Below are 22,170 nucleotides of genomic sequence, written 5' to 3' on the forward strand. Positions count from 1 at the left end.
CTATGGCTTCACTTGAGATTCTTCTCTCTTGGTTCATCGCAAAGAAAATGTTAAACTTCGCTTTAACAAAGGAACGCACGGAATAGTTCTTTCCCTGCTGTCTCTTCATCCTTATTCCTGCATCCGTGTATTGTTGGGATCGCTCCAATTTCACGTACATCCTGGGTGAGTTCTCTAATTTTCTGTCTGGCTTGATTTTGATGATGATCAGGTGTCATTAAAAAAAAAATACAATGAGGCCATTCTTTAAAGGAGGAAAATCCCCTCAGAGGGTGATTGTGAGCATTTGTTTAAAGGAAACAGTGGAAGTTAAGTGGTATTTGGCCCTAAAATGTATCAAATAAATGGTAGCTATTACCAGTGAACACAAATTGCACCTACAGTGTGGCAGGTATGAAGCCATCCAGTCTCCATAAAAATTCCCCATTTTATACATGAAAAATGTGAGGCAAGTAGAGGTTAAATTACGTTGCTAGGAAGTGGCAGTATCAGATCCTCCCTAAACGCCCCGCCCCTACCACCCCGTCCTTTCCTTACAGAGCCCACCACACAGAAGAGGAAATGCTTGCCCACATGACAGCAGCCACTGTTCCAGTAAAGACGTTGCCTGTAGTCCTGGTGGGGGCTCAGCCTGGAGGTAAGGGAGTTAATGTTTCTGTCCCACAGAAGAGAAGCTCAGAATTTGCAGAGATGGGTGCCTCGCTGGTTTAGTCGGAAGAGCATGAGTCTTGATCTCAGAGTTGTGAGTTTGAGCACCACGTTGGGTGGTTTAAAAAAAAAAAAAAAAAAAAAAGAATTTGTAGAGAGAGGGCAGGCTCACCCTCATCAGGCCTCCTCGGACACGTATACAAATCCTGAGCTTCCTCCATCATCAGGACAAAGCTGGGTGAAGCCAGCAGGGTTAGATGTGCTCACTCCCCTTATAAAACTCTGAAAATTCTAAAAACCTCTGAATTGGACACCGAAGTGGGTGAATGGTATGGTATAGGACTCATAGGGCAATAAAATGGCAATAAAAAAAAGTTCACTCCCCAGGCACCTCTGGGAAAAATTCCTTTAATAAAAAAGTTGTAGTACATTTACACGATTGTCATCACCCTTTTTCTACAGCACTCAATAGGGAAAATAAAAAATAAAGGACAACCTAGTCGCGCTCAGTATAAAAACGCAGTAATTCATTCCAACAGGAGGTCTTATCGCCTGGAGAAGAGACACAAATGCATGAGGGCATGTAAGTTGAGCAGCTGAGGTCTGGACTTCTGGAGGAATCCAGAGGACGGCTGAAGACCCGCCTCTAACTTTTTGAAGACAGTATTTAAAAAAAAATTAAAAAAAAAAAAAATCCAGGTTGTGATAAGAGGCCTCATTCTAAGGAGCTGGGTCCATTCCAGAGAAAACATCATCACGGTGGGGGGCGGGGGGGTGGTGCAGGGGGTGGTCAGAGTCTGTCCAGTCTCAGGACATAGAGCCAGGCATTTTATGGCGGGTTATAGACTCCTGGAAATTTGATCTCAGAAGCAACCCTGGCCTAGTCTGAGAGGTTTTCAGAAGTGAAATCAAACTGCCCATGGCCCTCTATTCTGAAAGGCTCAGAAACCACCCCTTAATGTCGGACTTGACACCTCTCTCCTCCAAGTTGCTAAGGCCACTTCTTGACAAGCTCCCAAGTTCTTGGCTGAGGAGAGGACTCAGGCTCCTTGGAAATGCCACTGCGGCCCACCTTTAGCCCGGGTCCTGTTGGAAGGCCGCCTAGTCGTCCTGGCCACCACCATACATGTCTGCCAGCTTCTTGAAGCGACTGCCCCACTCGTTCAGATAGTCATAGTCTTGGTCCTGGTCAGAGGCTGAGGAGGTGAGGGAGCTCAGGGACGCGGCATCAGAGCCGCTGCCCTCGTAGTCAAACACCAGCAGGGAGTCATACGGCGGGGCTGTGGGGTCCGTGTTTGCCGCCTTCAGGTTCTGTGGTGACAAGAGCAGGTGGTTAGGAGCGGCGGTCAGACACTCAGCAGCTGTGGGAGCTCGGGCAAGGTAGCTCACCCTGCCGAGCCTGCGTTTCCTCATCTGTGAAGACCTCTCTTTCCTCCATGCAGGTTTGAAGGGTGAAATGAAATAATGCACATGGATACTTAGCACTGAGCCCAGCATACAGCAGGTGCTCACTGTGGCAGCTCAAGAGCAGGGAGGAACTCTGAAACCAGACAGCTTGAGTCAGAACTCAGACTTCACATACTAGTTTTGTGACCTTGGGCAAACCCTTTTTTATCTCTAGGTGCTGTTTTTGTCTGGTCTCCAAAACGGGATACTTCAAATAGTTTTAGAGGAATACACTAATACATGTAAATATATGTAAAGTGTGTATTAGAATAGTACCTGGCATATAGGGGAACATCATTTTCGTCATTTGTAAAATCAGGACAACAATAGGATTCCTTCCCTGCAGTCGATGTGGGGATTGAATGACATGGTATTTGCAAACTATCTGACACAGAGACATTCTGGAAATGGTCTTCATTTAACTGGAGGGAAAAGTTCCAGGTATTTAGTTCCAAGGCATCTTTTCAAACCATCTGCTCTGGGCAACTTTCCCCAGATGCTTTTGTTTTTGCACAGCTCTCTCAAATATGCTCATGCTAAACAATAGAGTCTAACCACCAGGCTACTTCTAGAAGGCAAAAAGGGGAAGCAGAAATGTTCAAGCCAGGGTGAGGTATTTTGACAAGCCACTGGGCCCTCTGCCCATCATTGCTTCCCCAAACCCATCAATCTATCTTCCCTCCCTCTTACTGAGCACCTTTATTTTACAGGGCACCCAAATGGCTCAGTCAGTAGAGCCAGCAACTCTTGATCTAGGGGTCGTGAGTTCAAGCCCCACATTGGGTGCAGAGCTTAAGGAAAAAAAAAGAAAGAAAAACCTCCATTTACTGCTAATGGTGTCCCAGGCTGTGAGAGGCTCCTATCATTTATTTCCTGTGTACCTAGTTCAGTGGTTATCACAACCCTGCCTGTATATTTGATTTTAAGCTGGGGGAGCTTTAAAAAAATTGGAGTCTTAAAAAGAAATCCCTGGTTTCCAGGAATTGTTATTTTTCAAAATCCCACAGATAAATCAAATGTATGATCAGAATTAAGAACACTGGAGACACTCAGCTATTATCAACAATAACTATCATAACCTAATAAATGCCAGTGGTACCTGGGTGGCTCAGTTGGTTAGGCGTCCAACTTCAGCTCAGGTCATGATCTCACGGTTTGTGAGTTTGAACCCCCTGTTGGGCTCTGTGCTGACAATGCAGAGCCTGGAGCCTGCTTAGAGTTCTGTGTCTTCCTCTCTTTCTGCCCCTCCCCACCTCACCCTCTGTCTCTCTCTCAAAAATTAATAAATGTTAAACAAATTTTTAAATAAAATAAAATAAATGCTACATGCCAGGCCAGTGGTTCCTAGACTCAAATTACTTGGGAATCTTTTAAAAATTCTGAAGCCCAGGCCATATCCAGATCAATTAAATCACAATCTCCATGGGGAGTCAGAAACGTCAGTAGTTTTTTAAGTTCCCCAGGAGATTTCAATGTTTGGAAACTACTGTTCTAGGTGCTTACTCATCTGACCCTTAAAGTGACTTATGACAGCGGGTCCCCAACTCTGTTCCACATTGGGATCAGCTAGGATCTTTAAAAATTTAAACCCAGGTAGTCTGGCTGCACAGTTTTCAAGCAACTGTTATGTGTGTTGCATAAATGAATAAATTATTCTTAACCTACTGTTAACCACTCTGCAATTTAGGGTTTTATGGAGGAGAAAACAGAAGCCCAGACGTTAGCCAAATGTCAGGAGGTCACACAGCTGGTTGGCAGGGGAGCCAAGATTTGAACCCAGAGCCAAGACTCCAAGCCCATGCTTTTTTCCCCCATACTGCTGGTGCTTGAATCAAGGGCTTCCCTTGGCTGGCCCCCTATGCCTCACCTCGATGATGAAGTTCCCAATCTCATCTGGGTTGGCTGGACGTGGACGGTACATGGGTGTGGGGATGAAGGACGGCGCCACATCATTGCGGAGAACGACCTCAGGCCGGGCCTCCAGACCACGGTGGAGTTGGGTGATGTCATAGTCCTTCATGAAAGTCAAGGACAGCATGGGGTTGAGAAGTGAGCTCCTCCACCATTTGTATGTCATGCCATTTCCCTGCCACTTGGATGTTCTGGTTTATGGGTAGGTCTTAAAAGATAGTCTTTGTCAGATATTTCTGAAAGCCCTTGTTCCCACAGCTCCTCCTCCAAAATTAAGCACAGGCTCAAGGTCACCTTAGCTGGGGCCAAAGGGACTACAGCAGTAGACCAGACACCCTCTCAGAAGAGAAGAGGTATCAATCTTACATGAAGATGGATGCTTTAGGCCAGAGTCTAGTCAACGTAGCTAATATGGTTAGTTGGTTAACCCAACCATCCCTGCCAGTGGCCCTGGAGGCATCCATTTCCCAACACTTAGACCTTCCCAGTGCCTCACCTGGTCCTCTTCACCACCTCCCTCTTCGCCATAGTAGAAGACATTGTCACGGGTGTCATCTTCTGGGAGCAGAAGGGGCTCCTTGACCTTCCTCTTCTTCCTCACCAACAAGAGGAGGACCAGGAGGAGAACTGCAAGAGTTAGGGAGTGTGAATATTCAACCCCCACAACCACGGAACTGGCCAATAGCCCCAAACCCCTAGCGCCCCATCTAATTTTAGACCCCTTCACTCCGCAGCCAGGGTTGAAAACACTTCAGTGGCTCCCCTGCACCTAGGAAAACCCCCAATTCCTTATCAAAGTGTACCGGATTGGCCCCTGTCTTTCTCCACACATCTACACATTTGCCTAGTCACATTTGCCTCCTTGGAGTTCCTCAAATAACACCTAGCAGTTTACCACTTCAGGAGCTTCATGTGGGCTTTTCTCATCTGGAACATTTTGTACACATGGCTCTCACCCTTCAGGCCTCAGTCTGCTATCCCCTCCTCCTAGCAGCAAACCGACTTCATTCCCCCACCAACAATTATGTACCATTTATTGTCAGTCTTCCCTTATCGGTGATACTGGTCCTCAAGGAAACACTCCTCTATGGGGATGGGAATCTCCTAGCAGATGTTACTTTTCAACAAGACTCTTTTTCAGTCCCCAGTGACCCCTACATTAGCCACAGATTTTAAGTTAAAAAGCAAGAAAGTGAAACTCTGATATGGTGCAGTAATTTGAACTTAGGTGCAAATACTATTTTGGTATTTCAAGAGAGGAACTTAGCTTTTAGTAATATGGTCAGAAAGGCTGGCAGGCCATATGGACGTGGGAGTATTGGCCAACTAATGCCTAGCTGTTCTCTCTAATGCCAGGACTACCCCCAGCTAATCCCATATGAAGAAGCGACCCCAGGGTCCTCTCTGTGGCTGTCCAATGTGACAGGATACACCCACCATTTAGCTTTAGCACTTTTTTTGGCCTGTTTACACAATTCCTGTCTATCTCTGGCCAGTCAAAACAGACCTAGCCTTCTTGGGGAGTCTGTGGGTTATCAGCATGCACACCTTATGTGGGCCAGACTGCAATCTTTGCCTCCCCTTTTCCTCCTCGCTGAGTCTGGGGAAAGGCAGGAAGGAGGTGAACTGCACTTCTCACCTGCACCCAAGTTACATGTCTGCCTACTGATATCTCCATTTGGACCGTCTGGCAATTCTCTTCCCATGATCCTTTCCAAACTGGCTAATGGAAACTCCAGTTTCTACTTGTTTGGGTATCAGAATCATTGATGGTTCTTTTCTTCATACCACCTATGAATCTGAATAGATTCTGCCTTGAAATACAACCACCTCTCACCATCTCACTCCTAGAATATGGCAATAGCTCCTTAATAGTCTCCCTGTCTCCACCCTTACCCCTGTACAGTCTGTTTACTGGGAATCCTATAAAATTCAAGTCAAATCACATCACTGCTTTGCTCTAAACCTTCTGATGACTTCTCATTTCATCACATCCTCACAATAGCCTACAAGGCCCAACAGGATGCTCTGCCACAACCATCACCTCTCTGACTTCATCTCCTACTTTTTTCCCCTTTGCTTTTTCCACTCCAGCAATTTATTGTTTCCACACACCAAGCACAGTGCTGCCTTAGGGCCTTTGCACTTGCTGTTCCTGAGATAGCTGCATGATTTGCTGCCTCACCTTTTTCAGGTCTTTATTCGAATATCCCTTCTCAACAAAGCCTTTCTTACCCATCCTACTTAAGATGGCAGACCTCCTCACTCCACTTCTTTTTCTCCATACCAATACCTATTTCTCTGCCAGATGATTCACTGTCTGCTCTCTGCATGCAAAGTAAGCTCCATGAGGACACAGAGTGGTCTGTGTTATAAAATGCTGCACCCCCAGCGCTGAAACAGTGCTTAGAGCACAGTATGTGGACTCGTTAAAGTTTGCCCTTGTTGAATTCGTACCGGATTGTGTTTCTGTGTAAGGAATTCAGAGGGTAGAAAAAACAAAGGTGATAGGTTCTACCTTTAAAGAACCTAGCTTGCAACTAAACACTTCCGCCCACTAGACTTGTGACTCTCAAACTCTAGCATACATCAGAACCCGTGCTGGGCTTGTTAAAACACAGGTTACTGGGTCTTACCCCTAAGTTTCTGAATCAATGGGTCAGGAGTGGGCCTGAGAACTGGCCTTTTTAACAAGTTCCTGGGTAATTCTAATGTCGTTGGTCTGAAGATCACACTTTCAGAACCACTGCTCTAGCCTCTAGATGACATGACAGTTGGGCTGGGTCTGTCTGTTCACGACTGTATCCCCAAAGCCTGGCACATTCCAGAAGTTCCATCAACATCTATTGACTGAATGACACTCCTAGAATTAAGAGTATCAGGAACAGGGGCGCCTGGGTGGCGCAGTCGGTTAAGCGTCCGACTTCAGCCAGGTCACGATCTCGCGGTCCGTGAGTTCGAGCCCCGCGTCGGGCTCTGGGCTGATGGCTCAGAGCCTGGAGCCTGTTTCCGATTCTGTGTCTCCCTCTCTCTCTGCCCCTCCCCCGTTCATGCTCTGTCTCTCTCTGTCCCAAAAATGAATAAACGTTGAAAAAAAAAATTTAAGAGTATCAGGAACAGATATGCAATGTTGGGGATGTCTTAGTCCCAGCAGTCCAGGGTAGAACTGGGTCTTCTAACTACCCCATCCAGAGAGGGGAGAGGGCACGGGTACTCACGCAGCAGAGCCAGGACAGCCCCCAGGACCGGGAGGAGGAAGCCCCCCTTCCAGGGTTTGGGGCAGGTCTCCACATGGCCATGGCAGTCACACACCGTGGCGCTGATCACTGTCAGCTGTTCCTTGTTGCCATGGTCAGATAGAGAAAGGTGCACATTGTATGTGTCTTGCTTCAGGAACTTCTTCAAGGACAGGGCCACTGTGTTTCCTGGAGTGGACAGATAACATTCACCCTGGGAGATCCCCAAGTGGAACTGGGCAGATCATGTTGGAGGTCTGAGGAGACAGCCTCTACATCTGGGCAACAGGGAGAAATATCCCAAAAGCACACTTATGTCAAGTGTTAAAAGTTGATATTTGGCCAAAGCCAAATATGCACCATCATGGAAAGAATTACTGGAATAGGAAAATTTATTTATTGGGGTGCCTGGGTGACTCAGTCAGTTAAGCATCTGACTCTTGATTTTAGCAAAAGTCATGATCTCGCAGCCTGTGGGTGTAGGCCCTTGTGTCAGGCTCTGTGCTGACAGCATGGAGCCTGCTTGGGATTCTCCTTCTCTCTCTGCCCCTCCCCTTCTCACACTCCCTGTCTGCCCCTTCCCCTCTCTCAAAAGAAATAAAACTAAAATTTTTAAAAATAAGGGAAAAGAAATTCATCATTTTTCCCCCTTAAAATCAATAATTACACTATTTTTAAAACAACGATGTTTTTTAAAAAATCATGTCATGCAAGGCCAAAAATTTCTCAGCACTATTAGCGCTAGACTGTTCTCTGCCTCAAAAAAGAATACATTGGAATAAATTCTTTCTGAGAGATAATTAACTCATGAACCATTAGATCATGACCCGAGCTGAAGTCAGAGACTCAACTGACTCAGCCACCCGGGTGCCCCTCAAGCCATTTTTAGTTCAAAGTTTCTGCATGGGGTGCCTGGGTGGCTCAGTCGGTTAAACGTCTAACTTCAGCTCAGGTCATGATCTCACAGTTCATGAGTTTGACCCCCGCGTCGGGCTCTTTGCTGACAGCTCAGAGCCTGAGCCTGCTTGTGATTCTGTGTCTCCCTCTCTCTCTGCCCCTTCCCAACTCATGCTGTCTCAAAAATGAATAAAGCATTAAAAAAAAAAAAAATTAAGGGGCGCCTGGGTGGCGCAGTCGGTTAAGCGTCCGACTTCAGCCAGGTCACGATCTCGCGGTCCGTGAGTTCGAGCCCCGCATCGGGCTCTGGGCTGATGGCTCAGAGCCTGGAGCCTGTTTCCGATTCTGTGTCTCCCTCTCTCTCTGCCCCTCCCCCGTTCATGCTCTGTCTCTCTCTGTCCCAAAAATAAATAAACGTTGAAAAAAAAAATTAAAAAAAAAAGTTTATGCAGACTCTCTGGCCTCCTCCTAGCAAGAAGGCTAGAAGGGAGAATTTGCCCTGTTCCAATTCAGCGATGGCAAGCAGAGAGGGAGCTCTGCAGGCTGAGAATTTAGTCTCCTACATAGAGGCCAACATGGTGTGTTTCCCTGAAACATCCCTACCACCATCCTATCCCCATGCTGGATGGCGATTTCTCAGGGGCTGATGACAATGGTGGTGCCAGTGACTAAGCAGGCACTAACTGGGAGCCACGCCCTACTCTTCTCCACTACCACTTTAAGAGGCAGGTACTATTTTTTTTTAATGTTTATTTACCTTTGAGAGAAAGTGGGGGAGGGGCAGAGCAAGAGGGACAGAGGATCCAAAACAGGCTCCACTGACAGCAGAGAACCCAATGCGAGGCTCAAACTCGTGGACTATGAGATCACGACCTGAGCTGAAGTCTGACATTCAACTGACTGAGCCACCCAGGTGCCCCAAGAGGCAGGTACTATTATTCTGATTTTACAAATGCAGAAATTGAAGCTCAGAGAGGTCAAGTAACTAATGTGAGATCACACTGGGGTAGGGGATGGATTAACTCCCCTGATAACAAGGACATGATCAGTTAGAAAAACTAAGCTAAGCTGAGACGCCTGGGTGGCTCAGTTGGTTAAGCAGCCGACTTCAGCTCAGGTCATGATCTTGTAGTCCATGAGTTCAAGCCCCGCATCGGGCTCTGTGCTGACAGCTTGGCGCCTAGAACCTGATTCAGATTCTGTGTCTCCCTCTCTCTCTGCCCCTTCCCCATTCGCACTCTGTTTTTAAAAAATGAATAAATGTTAAAACAAAAAACAAAAACTTAAGGGGCCACTGGGTGGTGTCCGACTTTGGCTCATGTCATGATCTCACAGTTCCTGGGTTTAAGCCCTATGTCAGGCACTATGCTGACAGCTCAGAGCCTGGAGCTTGTCTCAGATTCTGTGTCTTCCTCTCTCTGTCTCTCTCTCAGCCTCTCTCCTGCTTGTGCTTACTCTCTCTTTCAAAAATAAACAAACATACATTAAAAAAAAAAAAAAAAAAGGAAAGAGAAACTAACTTAAAACCAAGAACCAGGTATCAATATTATCACCAGGTGTTGGTACCAGTGGGCTTTGGTCATAATGCTCACACCTGACTGAACCAGATCTGTGATTGCTGCTGGGAAATAGTGGTGATGAATGAAGGTGGCTGTTCACACACCTACTGAGCACTGATGTACCAAACAACGTGTCTCTTGTGTCATCACTTAATCTTCACAATAACCGTATCGAAGTAGGTACACTTATCGGCACCATTCTACAGATAGGGATTAACTGAGGAACAGTGAGGTTCAGTAGTTTGTCCATAATCATAAAGCTAGTAAATGGAGAAACTGGGTCTTGAACTAAGGCATTCTGGTTCCAGAGTCCATGCTCTATAAATGATAAGGTCAGGGATGGGGAAAAAATGGCTTCCAGGCCACAACGGGGTAACAGGAGACCAACTTGCACTCCTCAAAGGAAAGGTGCTGGTCATACATACCCAAATCACAGGAATCATAAAATTGAGATCATGTGGGTATCTGAAACAGGTCTCCTGAGTCCTTTCAGGGCTAGGCTCAGCAGCAGTAATAGACACTGGACATATCCAAGTAGGATATATAGATAAATATCCTATTTATAGGGGCAGAACCTATATATACTGGTTCCCCATTTCCCTCCTAGGGGACCTTAGCCCCAAGAGGAAAGGGGACACATTTTAAACCAAAGTGAACAGTGTCTCTCCAGGGGCCTTCCTGGCACTTGAGGCTGGATCCACCTTTCTCACACACCCCGGGTCCTCACCCACTTGATACCAAGTTAGACCCCTTTTCAGTCTTGTGACAACTAAAATACCATGACAGACTGAGAACCTCTGGGTGGATGGAAAGAGAAAGCACAGGGAGATGGATTGGAGCGGGGTGTTGGGGAAAGGGACTGTGGCTTCAATTTCTGCTCCATACTTACCCACTCTGTGCCCTTGGGCATACTATTTAACCTCTCTGAGCCTCATTCTCATCTTTAAATAGGTATAAAAATACTGACCACAGAAGGTGGTAGAAATATTACGGAAGGAAAGAAAAAGCATTTTGCATATTGTTCAATATGCATTCAATAAATGGTAGGAAGCAGAGATCTAATGATAAATCAGACTGTCTGGATCCAAATTCTGGTGGCCATCATTTTCTAGCCATAAAGCCTTTGGCAAGCTATTTAACCTTCTGTAAGCCTTGGTTTCATCGTGTAAAATGGGTGCATATACATTTATGTGTGTTAATAGTACCTTCTTCACCCAGGGTTGTTGTGAGGATTAAGTCACCTAATCTATGAAGCATCTGAAGTGGTATAGTATATACCATATATAGTATATACCAGTGATATACTAGCACAAAATAAGTATGCTCACGACATGTTAGCTATTATCACTGCAGGAATCCTAGCTCTTTTATTATGTGATACTGAGAAAGCCACACCCTCTCTCTCCCGGCCTCAGTTTTTCCATCTGTACGGGAAGGTGGTTGGACAAGAACAGTCTTAAAGGGCTGCTGTGGATTTCCACAGGCTAACACAAAGTTAATAAGTAGCGAAAGTGTTGAATGGTGTCTCTCCAACATTTTTTGTCTTTTTTTTTCCTTTTTTTAAAAGTAGGCTTATGCCCAGCATGGAGCCCTATGTGGGGCTTGAACTCATGATTCTGAGATCAAGAGTTGGATGCTTAGGGGTACCTGGGTGGATTCTCCTTCTCTCTCTTTTTGCTCCTCCCCCTCTGGTGCATCCTCGCACTCTGGCTCTCTCTCTCTCTCTCTCTCTCTCTCAAAATAAATAAATAAACTTAAAAAAAAAGTCAGATGCTTAACCAACTGAGCCACCCAGGCACCCATGGGTTGACGTTCTTAACTCAGTGACCCACAAGATGCTGGAATGTGTACAGGGTCCCGGTATGGGGCAGACACCCACCTACTACCAACCACCACTCAATTACCTTTCTCATTGACCTCTGCTGTCCAGTAGATATCCGAGTCATGTGTGAGCTGGGCCTGGAAAGGGGAGGTGTGGGGGGACAGGTCCTTGTCCGTGATGTTCAGCACTTGGGGCACAGGGCTTTGGTTGCAGATAGTGATCTGTCGGGGTTCGGGGACCGGGCCATGGTCGTTGATGTCCATAAGTGTTAGCAGGAGGGTCCCAGTGCCAGTGGTGGGAGGGCTCCCTGTTCATAATTACACATAGGATCCCTTTTAGTATCTGCTGTTGGTTGGGGTGATGAATGAGTGTTAAGCTCTCCTATGACCTATCCAATCAGCCCCAGGGAGGTTCCTTTTAACTGCCCAGCTGTAACTTTTCAAGACCTTCCATGCCCTGCCCTGGTCTCATCATAGATCAAACCAGTGATGGTAAATCCATGGCGGTCATGCCATCTTTCCCATAGCAGACATTACTAAGTGATCCTAGCACCCTTACAGCCACTTCATCCATATGGCCACTACCAATCTATCACAAAAGGAAACCTACTGGCCATCTCAGGGCTGATGCAGCGTTTGCTAATGAGCTTTAGGGATGCTTCCCTTCACAGTCCTGCGGGAACCTTTCATCTGCCTCCAGACCTTGCTTCACTGTGTCAAGCAGCAATGTCAAGTCACATCCTAACTCCCAATCCTGTCATGGTATGACATCACTAACCAATCATGGCACTTTCCAGGCAGCCCCTTTCAATCAATCACAAGGCCAATTCTGGGCTCAGTGAACCACACACTTAGGCTAAAAGAAGTCATTCTCCTAACACTTGGGTCTTAGGGAAACCATAGCCAATCCTGGTCTTTGAAAGACTCCTCTAAAGTCCCCTTTGACCCTCCAGATTGGTTTGTTGACATCTTTCCCTGACACCATACTCTGTGGAGGGGATGTGCTGTGTCATGGGCTCCAAAGGTACCCAAGCGGAGGGATTGGGAGGAAGCTCTCACCATCATCTGTGGCCAAGACCATGACTTCATAGACATTGTTCTTCACAAACCGTTCATCCTCACGGTCTAAAACCCCCGTGGCAGTGACCTGTCCACTGTCTGGGTCCATTGCTAGCCACCCTGCTGGGTCTCTGAGGATGTGGTAGCTGGAGTGGAAAAGTTGAAGAGAGTCATTTCCAGAATACTTAGAATTCTGGTTGTCCTCCAAAGCCTACTCATTCAACTAGCAGATGCTGTTATGGGGCTCGGGGTCCTAAGCAAGATCACATGAAGAATGCATCTCACCCCAAATGGAAGCGAGAGCGGCAGAAAGAGGGCCCAGCAGGGACACATGAGAGAGAGTGGGAATACCTGCCCCCTAGACCTCTGTTCAGAGTCTTCAGTGTTGGGGAGGGTAGGAAGGGAAGGTCCTGTGCGGGGATGATGTTCAAAATATTTAGCAATCTTTCTGGTAATGGGAGCAAACACTGGCCATAATAAATAACCCGTCCAATACTACTAATGCTTTTGGATGCATCTGAGCCCAGCTCCTGTGTACCTGATCTTCTGATTTCCCTCGTCAGGGTCCTGCGCAGTGTAGGTGCAGACAGACTCCCCGACAGAGATGCCCTCCTGGACCTCGATGACTTTGGAGGGTGGGACAAACACAGGTGCCTCATTCACATCCTCCACATGAACTACTATGGTGGCCGTGGAGGTTGGGAGCTTCACCACAAAGGGAGCCTCATTGGTCACTTCAACGTACAGGGTGTGTTGGTTTTTGGCCTCGAAGTCCAAGCCCTGAGAGAGAAAAGGAAGGAGAACCTGAGCCACCAATTTGTGAGGAGACCCCATGCAATGCTTTGAAGTCAGAAGGAAAGGGCCCACAGTGAGGGGCTCAAGGTTTCCAGGAACAGCAATGTTGCCCTTTCCATATAGCCTCCTACACTTTGAGTGGACAGCCAGTAGGGCCTCTCAGACCACCCCTAAACCAGAAAGCCCTACAGTTGGTTCCCAACAGGGTGGTGGAGAAACTCGTGGAGGCCTTTCTGGTGATCCTAATGACTGGGGATGCCGCTGGCATTTATAGGCTGGGGCAGGGAAACCAAGAACTGTTCCACAGGCTGTGTGACTTGCCAATATCCCCCTGAACATTCATGTGCTTGTGGGTGTGGAAAATCTGTTGATAATTCCAGTCTAGAACACGTTTTATGTGTTTCTGAGGCAGTTTTAATATATATGACTTTTCTAGGAATGCAAGCTTCTGAGGGGGGCCTGTAATTTGATTTGTTCAGGCCCTTCCCAAAAGCTGTTTATTTGCTGTCCTGTAAAGATACCAGTATGACTTGTGGTGTGTATGAGCCGACAGAGTGACACGCAGCATCCGCTACAGTTGGATGAGTCTCCAAAGAGAGGCAAGTAACTGACCACCTTCATTGTGTTTTCTAGTATGTTCTCAGAAGCTCGCGTACAGAAATATCTTATTATCAGTAAATTTTCCTGTAAAATTCTTCTTTATTTCACAGTTAGGGCAATCTCTTTTTCTAGAAATTATGTAAGTTAGGTAAGTTTAATTATAAATGAAATTCATTTGACAATGTAAAAAGGGCATTACAAAGTTTTTGTTGAAAGAAGGGGATAGTTTTTAAAGTATTATATATAAAGCTCTGCTTCTCAAACTAGGCCATTCTAAAAGCATCAATTTTATTCAAAGACTTTTTGAGAGACAACCGTATCTCTAACTACTAAGTAACATAAAACATTTTGCTACGTAAAAACCTAGACATGTGTTATGGATTAAATGCAAAATTTGCAAGCATTCCAATAAAACAGAGCCTCTCTGTTTAAGAAGGCTGACTGGGGACAGCCACTGAACACCAGGATCTGGGAGGAGGAGCTCTACTCATCTGCCTTAATCAAATCAGTGACTCCCACCTGTTTTTTTGAAAGGAGTCCCTGGTTAAGATTTAGTTTGAACAAAGCAATACACTGACACAAGAGGGATGGGAAAGGGTCAGAAGCCACCAGCTTGCTGCACTCCCCAGTTGAATGGTTCAAAGTAGGTGTCCCAAGGCAGATGGTACCTCCTTTTCCCGGAGGCTGCAGACCTGACTGTCCCAGGTGTGGGCTTGTCTAAAGCCCAAAATGACTCACCTTCCTGGTTGTCAGAATGCCCTGGTTGCTCTCGGGGTGGGTGGTGATGGTAAAATGGTCCTCATCGTCACCTTCCAAGATGCGGTAGGTGGCGTGCCATGCGGGTGAGTTGGGGGCATCCAGATCAGTCACTGTCAGCCTCTGCACCTCGTGCCCCACCATGTTCTCAGGCACTTGGGCCTCGTACTGTTGGTGTGGGAAGCACAGCACAGTCAGAGCAGAGACTGAACACCCTGAGACCGTTCCACGCTTCACCAGCTATGGATCCTCCATGTGACTCCATGGGAGCGCCATTCCACGCCGCTCACTCTTTCTGGGATCACCCAATACCACACATCAGGGTTTCAGGGCACACACAGATGCAGAATGTCCTGAGACATGTCCTTCCAGCTTCTGGGACAGACCACAGGGATGGTGAGCCTACTATTCGTACATCCAGGGCCTACTACTCCAGTAATCACACTGGTCTGGGTGCCCTAAACCCTGCCATGCCTAGCCACCTATCTAGCTGAGATCAGAAAGGTATGGAGAAGGTGGCAAGAGGGACTAGCTGCCTGACTGCTTTACGGCACTGAGCAGGAACTTTTTTGGAAGCTCTGGAGTAAGTGGCAAAAGTTGGGAACTTGGCTGCTCAGAACACATTTCTAATCAAGCTTAAATAATGTTCAGTAGCCAGAATTATCTAAGGATGGAAGGGGGGGTGGGTGTCATCTTGATTGGCACCGAATCCTCCGTCGCCGCAGGTGTACGAAGTATTCACCGGGTGAAGGTGGACACGTATAGGTGTGAGGCAAATTATAAGTTTTCATAACAACACGGATTTTGTTCCTTTCTTTCCTCCTTCCTTCTTCCATTCTCTCTGTCTCTCCCTCTCTCTTTCTCTGTAAAGTAACCTCTACCTCTAATGTGGGGCTAACAGTCACGACACCACGATCAAGAGTCACAAGCTCCCCCTGACTGAGCCAGCCAGGGGCCCCTCAACAAGGATTTTCATATTAAGCACTTATGTACCAGGGATTGTGTTACGAACTGTACATAGATTATTTCATTTAAAACTCAGAACAATGCAGCAGGTATTACTATTACCTCCATTTCACAGATTAGGAAATGGGGCACAAAGAGGTTAGGTAGTTTGCCTCCGGTCTCACATCTAGTAAGCGGTGGCACAGGACTGGAAGCCATGTGGGCTGTTTCCAGAGTTTCATGAGAAAGAAAAACCTCAGGGGCATCTGGGTGGCTCAGTCAGTTAAGCGGCCGACTCTTGATTTCGGCTCAAGTCATGATCTCACAGTTCATGAGTTTGAGCCCTGCATGGGGCTCTGCACTGACAGTGCAGAACCTGCTAGGGATTCTCTCTCTGACCCTCCCCTGCTTGTGCGTGTGCTCACTTTCTCCCAAAATAAACAAACTTAGAAAAGAAAGAAAACTCAGTCCTTCATCATCTGATGAGGAAAGAAGGACTGAAATCAAATTTACCTTCTGAGGATCAAACACAGGAGCATTGTCATTGGCATCGAGGATTTCCACTATGGCCACTGCTGTGGTGGTAGAACCATCCCCATCCATGTCTGTAGCCTGGATGGTCAGTGTGTACTCAGGGACTCTCTGGGGAGGAAAGGCAAGTTCAGGCCAAGAGGTCCCTCAGCCTGGGCTCACAGAGGCACAGCTCTGGATATACGTGGAGGGAAGGGGAATGTTTCCCCTTCTCACAGTGCTCTCTTGAATCCCTGACCCACTACTCACCTACGGCAGAAAAGAACAGAGGCAAAGGGTGGAGGGGGAGGGGAAACACAGAACTAAATCGTTCTCCTGGGCCAACTGTGGGGTGGAGCCTGGGGATTGCCCCCTGACCCCGGGCTGATACAGAATGGGAGCTTTGAGTGGGGATTCGGGTAAAGGTATTAATTAGGAAACAGTAGGCAACTCCAATATCCATGGAGCTAATTCTACTTTGTAGCACACAAGGGACAAATCTGGGCAACGTGCATGCTAAGTGAGCCATTCCGAGAGGAAATGAGAAAACCTACAGAAAATATCAAACGCTTGCATTTTACAGCTGCCTCCTCAGCCTTAACGAGATCATTTGGCAGCATGCCATTGGCCCAAGAGAGCTGTGGGACATCAACATGGGAACACAGCAGCAGCCATTCCCAGCTGACTTGGATTCTCACTGCTCCACCTTGGGCTTTGGAGGCTTGGCTTCTGCTCTTGAATGTCAGGCCCCAGCCTGAGAAAGCCTGAGTAGGCGGCACTCTCCCTAAGGGCCACTCACCTCCCGGTCCAGGCCACTGGAGATGACGCTGATGGTACCCGTGCTCCGGTGGACGGTGAACATGAGGTCATGTGGGTCCTTTGGCTCTTGGCTATGGATAGAGTAAGCAACCACCCCATTGTAGGTGTTGATGGCATCGTCCTCATCTGTGGCTGTCACCTGCATCACAGAAGTGCCTGAAGGGGAGAAGGAATGAGTGAGCACCCTTCTCTCCCAGCTCCGATTACAGCATTGCCTACTTCTGGAACTATGAGAGGCTCCACCTTGGACCCATCCTCTACTTTGTGGCCGATTGCTAGGTGGTGTCCTTTTTCCTTTCTCTGCTTCTTTCTTAGAAACAAAATGCTCATAATCATTTTAAGCTGAGCACAAGGTCTGCCTGGAACAAAGATTATTTCCCATCCCTCTTGTAGCTAGCTGTGGCCTTGAGACTAAATTCTGACAAATGGGATATACGACTTTGGGAGAAGTGTTTTTCTGAGTATGGGGCTTATTCTTCCCATCGCTTCCCTCCTTCCAGGTGTAATGGTTGGAACTCCAGGAGCAACCACAAAGTAATCTTGGAAATAAAGCCCCAATAGCAAAGCAATGAGAGAGAAGGAACCTAGATCTCCAACACTGCAAAGCACCATTGTAGTCTTGATTGTCCACCTCTAGATTTCCTGAATATAAGGAGAAAATAAGGTTTCATCTCATTTAAGGTCCTGTTCTTCTTTGGGGGATTTCTGTATTGGCAGCCTAACCAATTCATACTTCTCAAATCTTCCACAACTCAGAGAGGAAGGAAGAGGAGAACCCCTCCCCACCAGCATCGGTTTTTGAGGTCATTATGTGTTATATCCAATCTTCACAATTATGAGTAATATAATTCCCATTTTCAGATGTGAAGATTGAGGCTCAGAGATCATGAACTTGCCCAGGGTCACAGAAAAAAAGGTCACATGTAAAGAGGCAAATCAAGATTCATCTCTAGATCTTTGTAGCTCTAAAGCTAGTGGTTCCCAAACCTGAAGCTTCTGGGAAACTTGTAAATATACAGATTGCAAAGCTGTGTATTTAAGATCATCCTTATTCAGGGATCTTGGGATAGAGTAGGGGGAATCTGAATTTTTAAAGATTTTGGCTTTATTTTTAAATTTTTAATTTATTTTTTTAGAGAATGTGTGTGCAAGTGGGGGAGAGTGTTGGAGGAAAGAAAGAGAGGGAGAAGGAGAGAGAGAGGGAGAAAGAAAGAATCTGAAGCAGGCTCCATGCTCAGCTGGATGCAGGGCTCAATCCCACAATCCTGGCATCATGACCTAAGCTGAAATTTAGAGTGGGATGCCCACCCTACTGAGCCACCCAAGCACCCCAGGAATCTGATTTTTTAAGATTATCCCAGGTGATCTGATATACAGCCAAGGAAATCAAGTATAGAGGGTTTTTCCAGCCTTTAACAGTCTTGGCTGACCTCTAGATGGTTCTAGAAGTTGACCCAAGGCTATGTCTGGGCCTAGCAGACCTCTCTAGCTGTCCCCTCCCAGTCCTCTTACCGGGTAGTACCCCTTCCAAGACGCTCCCTCTGAAAACATCCTGGGTGAACTTGGGCTTGTGGTCGTTCTGGTCAGTTACAATGATGGAGATGTTCATGGGTTCTTCCACTGAGGCACCGTTCTCTGATACAGCGTGGCCAAAGAGCTGTGGGTGCACAGGTCCAGGGTCAGCCTGACCCCACCCTCCCCACCTGGCAACGGGGCCCTGCTTTTGTTGGATGCTCCAGATTACCTACCTCATACTTCGCAATCTTCTCCCGGTCCAGCGGCTTATTCAACAACAACCAGCCTGTTTCCTTCTCTATGGTGAAGACACCCTCAGGGGGGCTGTCTGCTCCAGGGCCTGTGATGCTGTAGAAAATCTTGGTGCCTCTGTCCTTATTAGATTTGAGCTGGAAGCACAAGAAAATAGCAGCTGACAAAGTGACAAATCTCTCACGGCTGCCAACAAAAGTGAGGAGGGGTAAAGCCTTATCAGAAATTGTTCCCAGTACAGAAGCTTTCAGGAGCAAGAGACCTTATAGTAAGGCCTTTGGATGAGGGTCCCTGTACCCGCCAGTGACTCCCTGGGAGAAAGCACAGTCATACCTGATTGAGCTTCTGGGGGAAGGGACCCTTGCCATTCTCAGAGACGGATATCGGTGGAACCACCCATTCTCTCTTGCGTCTTTGTAAGATACGGTTGGATGGGGAGATCTTCAATGGTTTCCTCTCCTGCAAGGAGAGAAGACCCCTTAACCCACGCAAACAGCTGGAAGATACTCGATATCCGCTCACTTACAGAAGTTAAGGGTGAGGAGGGAGACCTAAATAGGTTTATTGCACAAGACAAATTGAAAAGAATCCTAAGTGTTTATTTACAGAGAACCAATTAAATACACTAGAATATATAGTTTAGTATTTTATTTAATAACTTACATAATTAGTATGTACCAGCTTTTGTGTAAAAGTGTAGCAAAATAAAGCCACATATTCATAGTGGCTTATATATAAACAAAACCTATTTTTAGATGCAGAAAGAAAGTGCATACATGTAAATAATATATCTTTTTGCATAAAAGAGAGGAGAAAAAGTATTTTTAGATCTGTAAATATATACAATACATATGTTTAATATACATATAGAATATATAAATAAACTTCAAAAGGAAAAATAACTGGTAACAGTGGTTATCTGTGTATTCTCTTGGAAAGGGCATTAGGTAAATGCAGAGAAACAAAAGGAGGTTATTCACTGTGTAACTTTTTAATATTTTAAAATTGTTGAGCCACATGGATATATTAGCTATTCAAAAAATTAAAAGAAAGAAATGTGGCTGAGTGCCTCAGGTCTGTCTTCCCAGAGGCTCATGGGATGTTCATGGGGTCTTGAATCACCTTCCCTTGGGGTTTAGCAAGATGATATGGGAAAGAAGGAAAGGGTGATGGGAAAGGGAATGGGAGGGGCAAAAGGTACTGGGCCATTGTTCACAAGGCAGTTCTTTGCCCCACTGGCCTGACTCTCTGGCGCCCCTAGTGGAAGGGTGCAGGCATTACCCTGCTTAGATCAGTAGCCACGCCCATAGGTGTGGGCAAACTGAGGGCTAACACTGCCTCTTCTGAAGGGGTAACATGGTTCATAACCCAGCAACCTCGAACTCCTGGCCAGCAGCAAGCTGGGCATGCACAGAGAACATCTTCCTTCCTCCTGGCAGGTGCACATGGTGTCTTACCTGGACTGTTCTACCATTCAGCGCAGCAAAGTCACCATCAGTGCTAAGCAGGGCTGACTCTTGCCCAGGGCAGTCCACGAAAATCACTGTGGGTAAGACAGAAACAGAGTATTAGGAAGAAGAAGGCTTCTGGAAGCTACCCTAGTGGAAGCAACACCTGGCGACAGCCTCCTGACTGGATCAAAGATGGTTTCAAGCCACTGCAGGAGACCTGGCTTTGGTTTCCATTATAATCAAATACAAGTTTCAGATGGGGCTTCCAACTTTGGCCTCAAGAGGGAGGACTACATGGTGGTTTGTGAGCCAAGCTGCTTTCTTTGTTCATGAGACCAAAAAATCAAGATCATATACATTCAACAACATCAGCCCCAGATGGCCTCATGAGACAAAGGGTTGACCCAAGGTCATGGTTGAAGGCAGGAGATTTTCAGCATTTCAGAAGACCATGAGTCCACCTATATCCAATATGCATCCTGCTACACTGCTCCTCACACAGATCATTCTGGACAATCTCCAGCTGTTTCAGTTTGTCATGTTCCCTCTGAACCCCCTTGCTTAGCCACCTTTTAAATAAGCACTCTGAGGTGATAACTACCACTCACTAAGCCAGAGACTGGGCCCATTTCATCCTAAACTACCTTAGCTAAGGTAGCTATTATCTCCTTTTCAAAGGTAAGAAAACTGAGGTTCAGAAGCCCTATCAGCCTGACTCCAAACCATCGGCTAGAGAGTACTTACAACCAATGTTCTTAACCACCCTTCCTTGAAGCCAAAGCAGGAGAAGAGGGTACCTGCTGAGGGAACACATGGGCCCATCAGCACCTGCTCTGGCCGAGACACCAGTCTGCATCGTTTTCCTAGGCTGCAGCACAACGAGGACCACAGGGACAGTGCTGTGCCACAGAGATGTCAGCGTGAGGCTTCCAAATGTCCTTTTTCGAAAAATTGTCCTTTAGTCTCAGATTATGAAGATTGTTGTCCCCCCACCCCCGCCTCCACCATTCCCTCCCTCATTTTTTAAATTATTTATTTTGAGAGAGAGAGAGAGAGAGAGAGCATGGTGGGGGGGGGAGGGAGGGAAGGAGGAAGGGAGGGAGAGGGGGAGGGAGGGAGAGAGAGAGAGAGAATATGAATCCTAAGCAGGCTCTGTGTTGTAAGCATGGAGCTCAATGTGGGGCTCAAACTCACAAACTGAGATCAAGACGTGAGCCAAAACCAACAGTCAATCGTTTAACCCACTGAGCCACCCAAGTACACCTACGATAACTGTTTTAAAAAAAATCCTTCCTTGGGTTGCCTGGGTGGCTCAGTCAGTTAAGCATCCGATGTTGGCTCAGGTCATGATCTCACAGTTCCTGAGTTTGAGCCCTGCATCTGGCTCTGTGCTGACAGCTCAGAGCCTGGAGCCTACTTCAGATTCTGTGTCTCCCTCTCTCTCTCTCTGCTCCTCCCCTGCTCATGCTGTGTGTCTCTGTCTCAAAAATGAATAAACTTAAAAAAAAAATTTTTAAAGAAGAAAAAAGGGGGACAAAACATAAGAGACTCTTAAGTACAGAGAACAAACTGAGAGTTGCTGGAGGGATTGTGGGTGGGGGGGATGGGCTAAATGGGTAAGGAGCATTAGGGGAAACACTAGTTGGGGGTGAGAACTGACTGGGTGTTATACATAGGGAATGAATCACTGGAATCTACTCCTGAAATCATTACAGCACTACATGCTAACTAAATTGGAGGTAAATTAAAAAATAACTAAGTAAATAAATAAAAGAAAAAGAAAAAAGCAAAGGACCTGAAAAGACATTGACCTAAAGATATACAGATAACCAATAAGCATATGAAAAGATGCTCCGTATCATTAGTCATTAGGGAAATGCAAATCAGAATCAATTGTGGTACCACTTCACACCTGCTAGGAAAACTATTTTATTTTATTAAAAACAATTT

General features: G+C 46.5%; 1 protein-coding gene across 3 annotated transcripts in view; it reads right to left on the reverse strand.

The window, feature by feature from the left end:
• Positions 1 to 1,040: 1,040 nt before the first annotated feature.
• The window catches only part of CDH3 (cadherin 3), a 61,900-nt gene continuing 40,770 nt past the window's right edge, over positions 1,041 to 22,170 (reverse strand). For all 3 annotated transcript variants that reach the window (XM_086689065.1, XM_025920492.2, XM_025920491.2), the window contains 14 exons: positions 20,227 to 20,312; positions 19,103 to 19,228; positions 18,751 to 18,906; positions 18,515 to 18,659; positions 16,983 to 17,158; positions 16,187 to 16,315; positions 14,711 to 14,896; positions 13,116 to 13,357; positions 12,578 to 12,723; positions 11,602 to 11,826; positions 7,224 to 7,430; positions 4,502 to 4,632; positions 3,962 to 4,108; positions 1,041 to 1,959 (listed from right to left, as the gene is read on the reverse strand). In XM_086689065.1, coding sequence (XP_086545191.1) covers positions 1,750 to 1,959; positions 3,962 to 4,108; positions 4,502 to 4,632; positions 7,224 to 7,430; positions 11,602 to 11,826; positions 12,578 to 12,723; positions 13,116 to 13,357; positions 14,711 to 14,896; positions 16,187 to 16,315; positions 16,983 to 17,158; positions 18,515 to 18,659; positions 18,751 to 18,906; positions 19,103 to 19,228; positions 20,227 to 20,312 — 2,312 coding nt within the window. In that variant the 3' untranslated portion in view covers positions 1,041 to 1,749. The remainder of the gene's footprint in view (positions 1,960 to 3,961; positions 4,109 to 4,501; positions 4,633 to 7,223; positions 7,431 to 11,601; positions 11,827 to 12,577; positions 12,724 to 13,115; positions 13,358 to 14,710; positions 14,897 to 16,186; positions 16,316 to 16,982; positions 17,159 to 18,514; positions 18,660 to 18,750; positions 18,907 to 19,102; positions 19,229 to 20,226; positions 20,313 to 22,170) is intronic.

The sequence above is a fragment of the Puma concolor genome, chromosome E2 (genome assembly GCF_028749965.1).
Source record: "Puma concolor isolate L17-30 chromosome E2, mPumCon1.1.hap2, whole genome shotgun sequence".
In the NCBI taxonomy this organism is placed as follows: domain Eukaryota; kingdom Metazoa; phylum Chordata; class Mammalia; order Carnivora; family Felidae; genus Puma; species Puma concolor.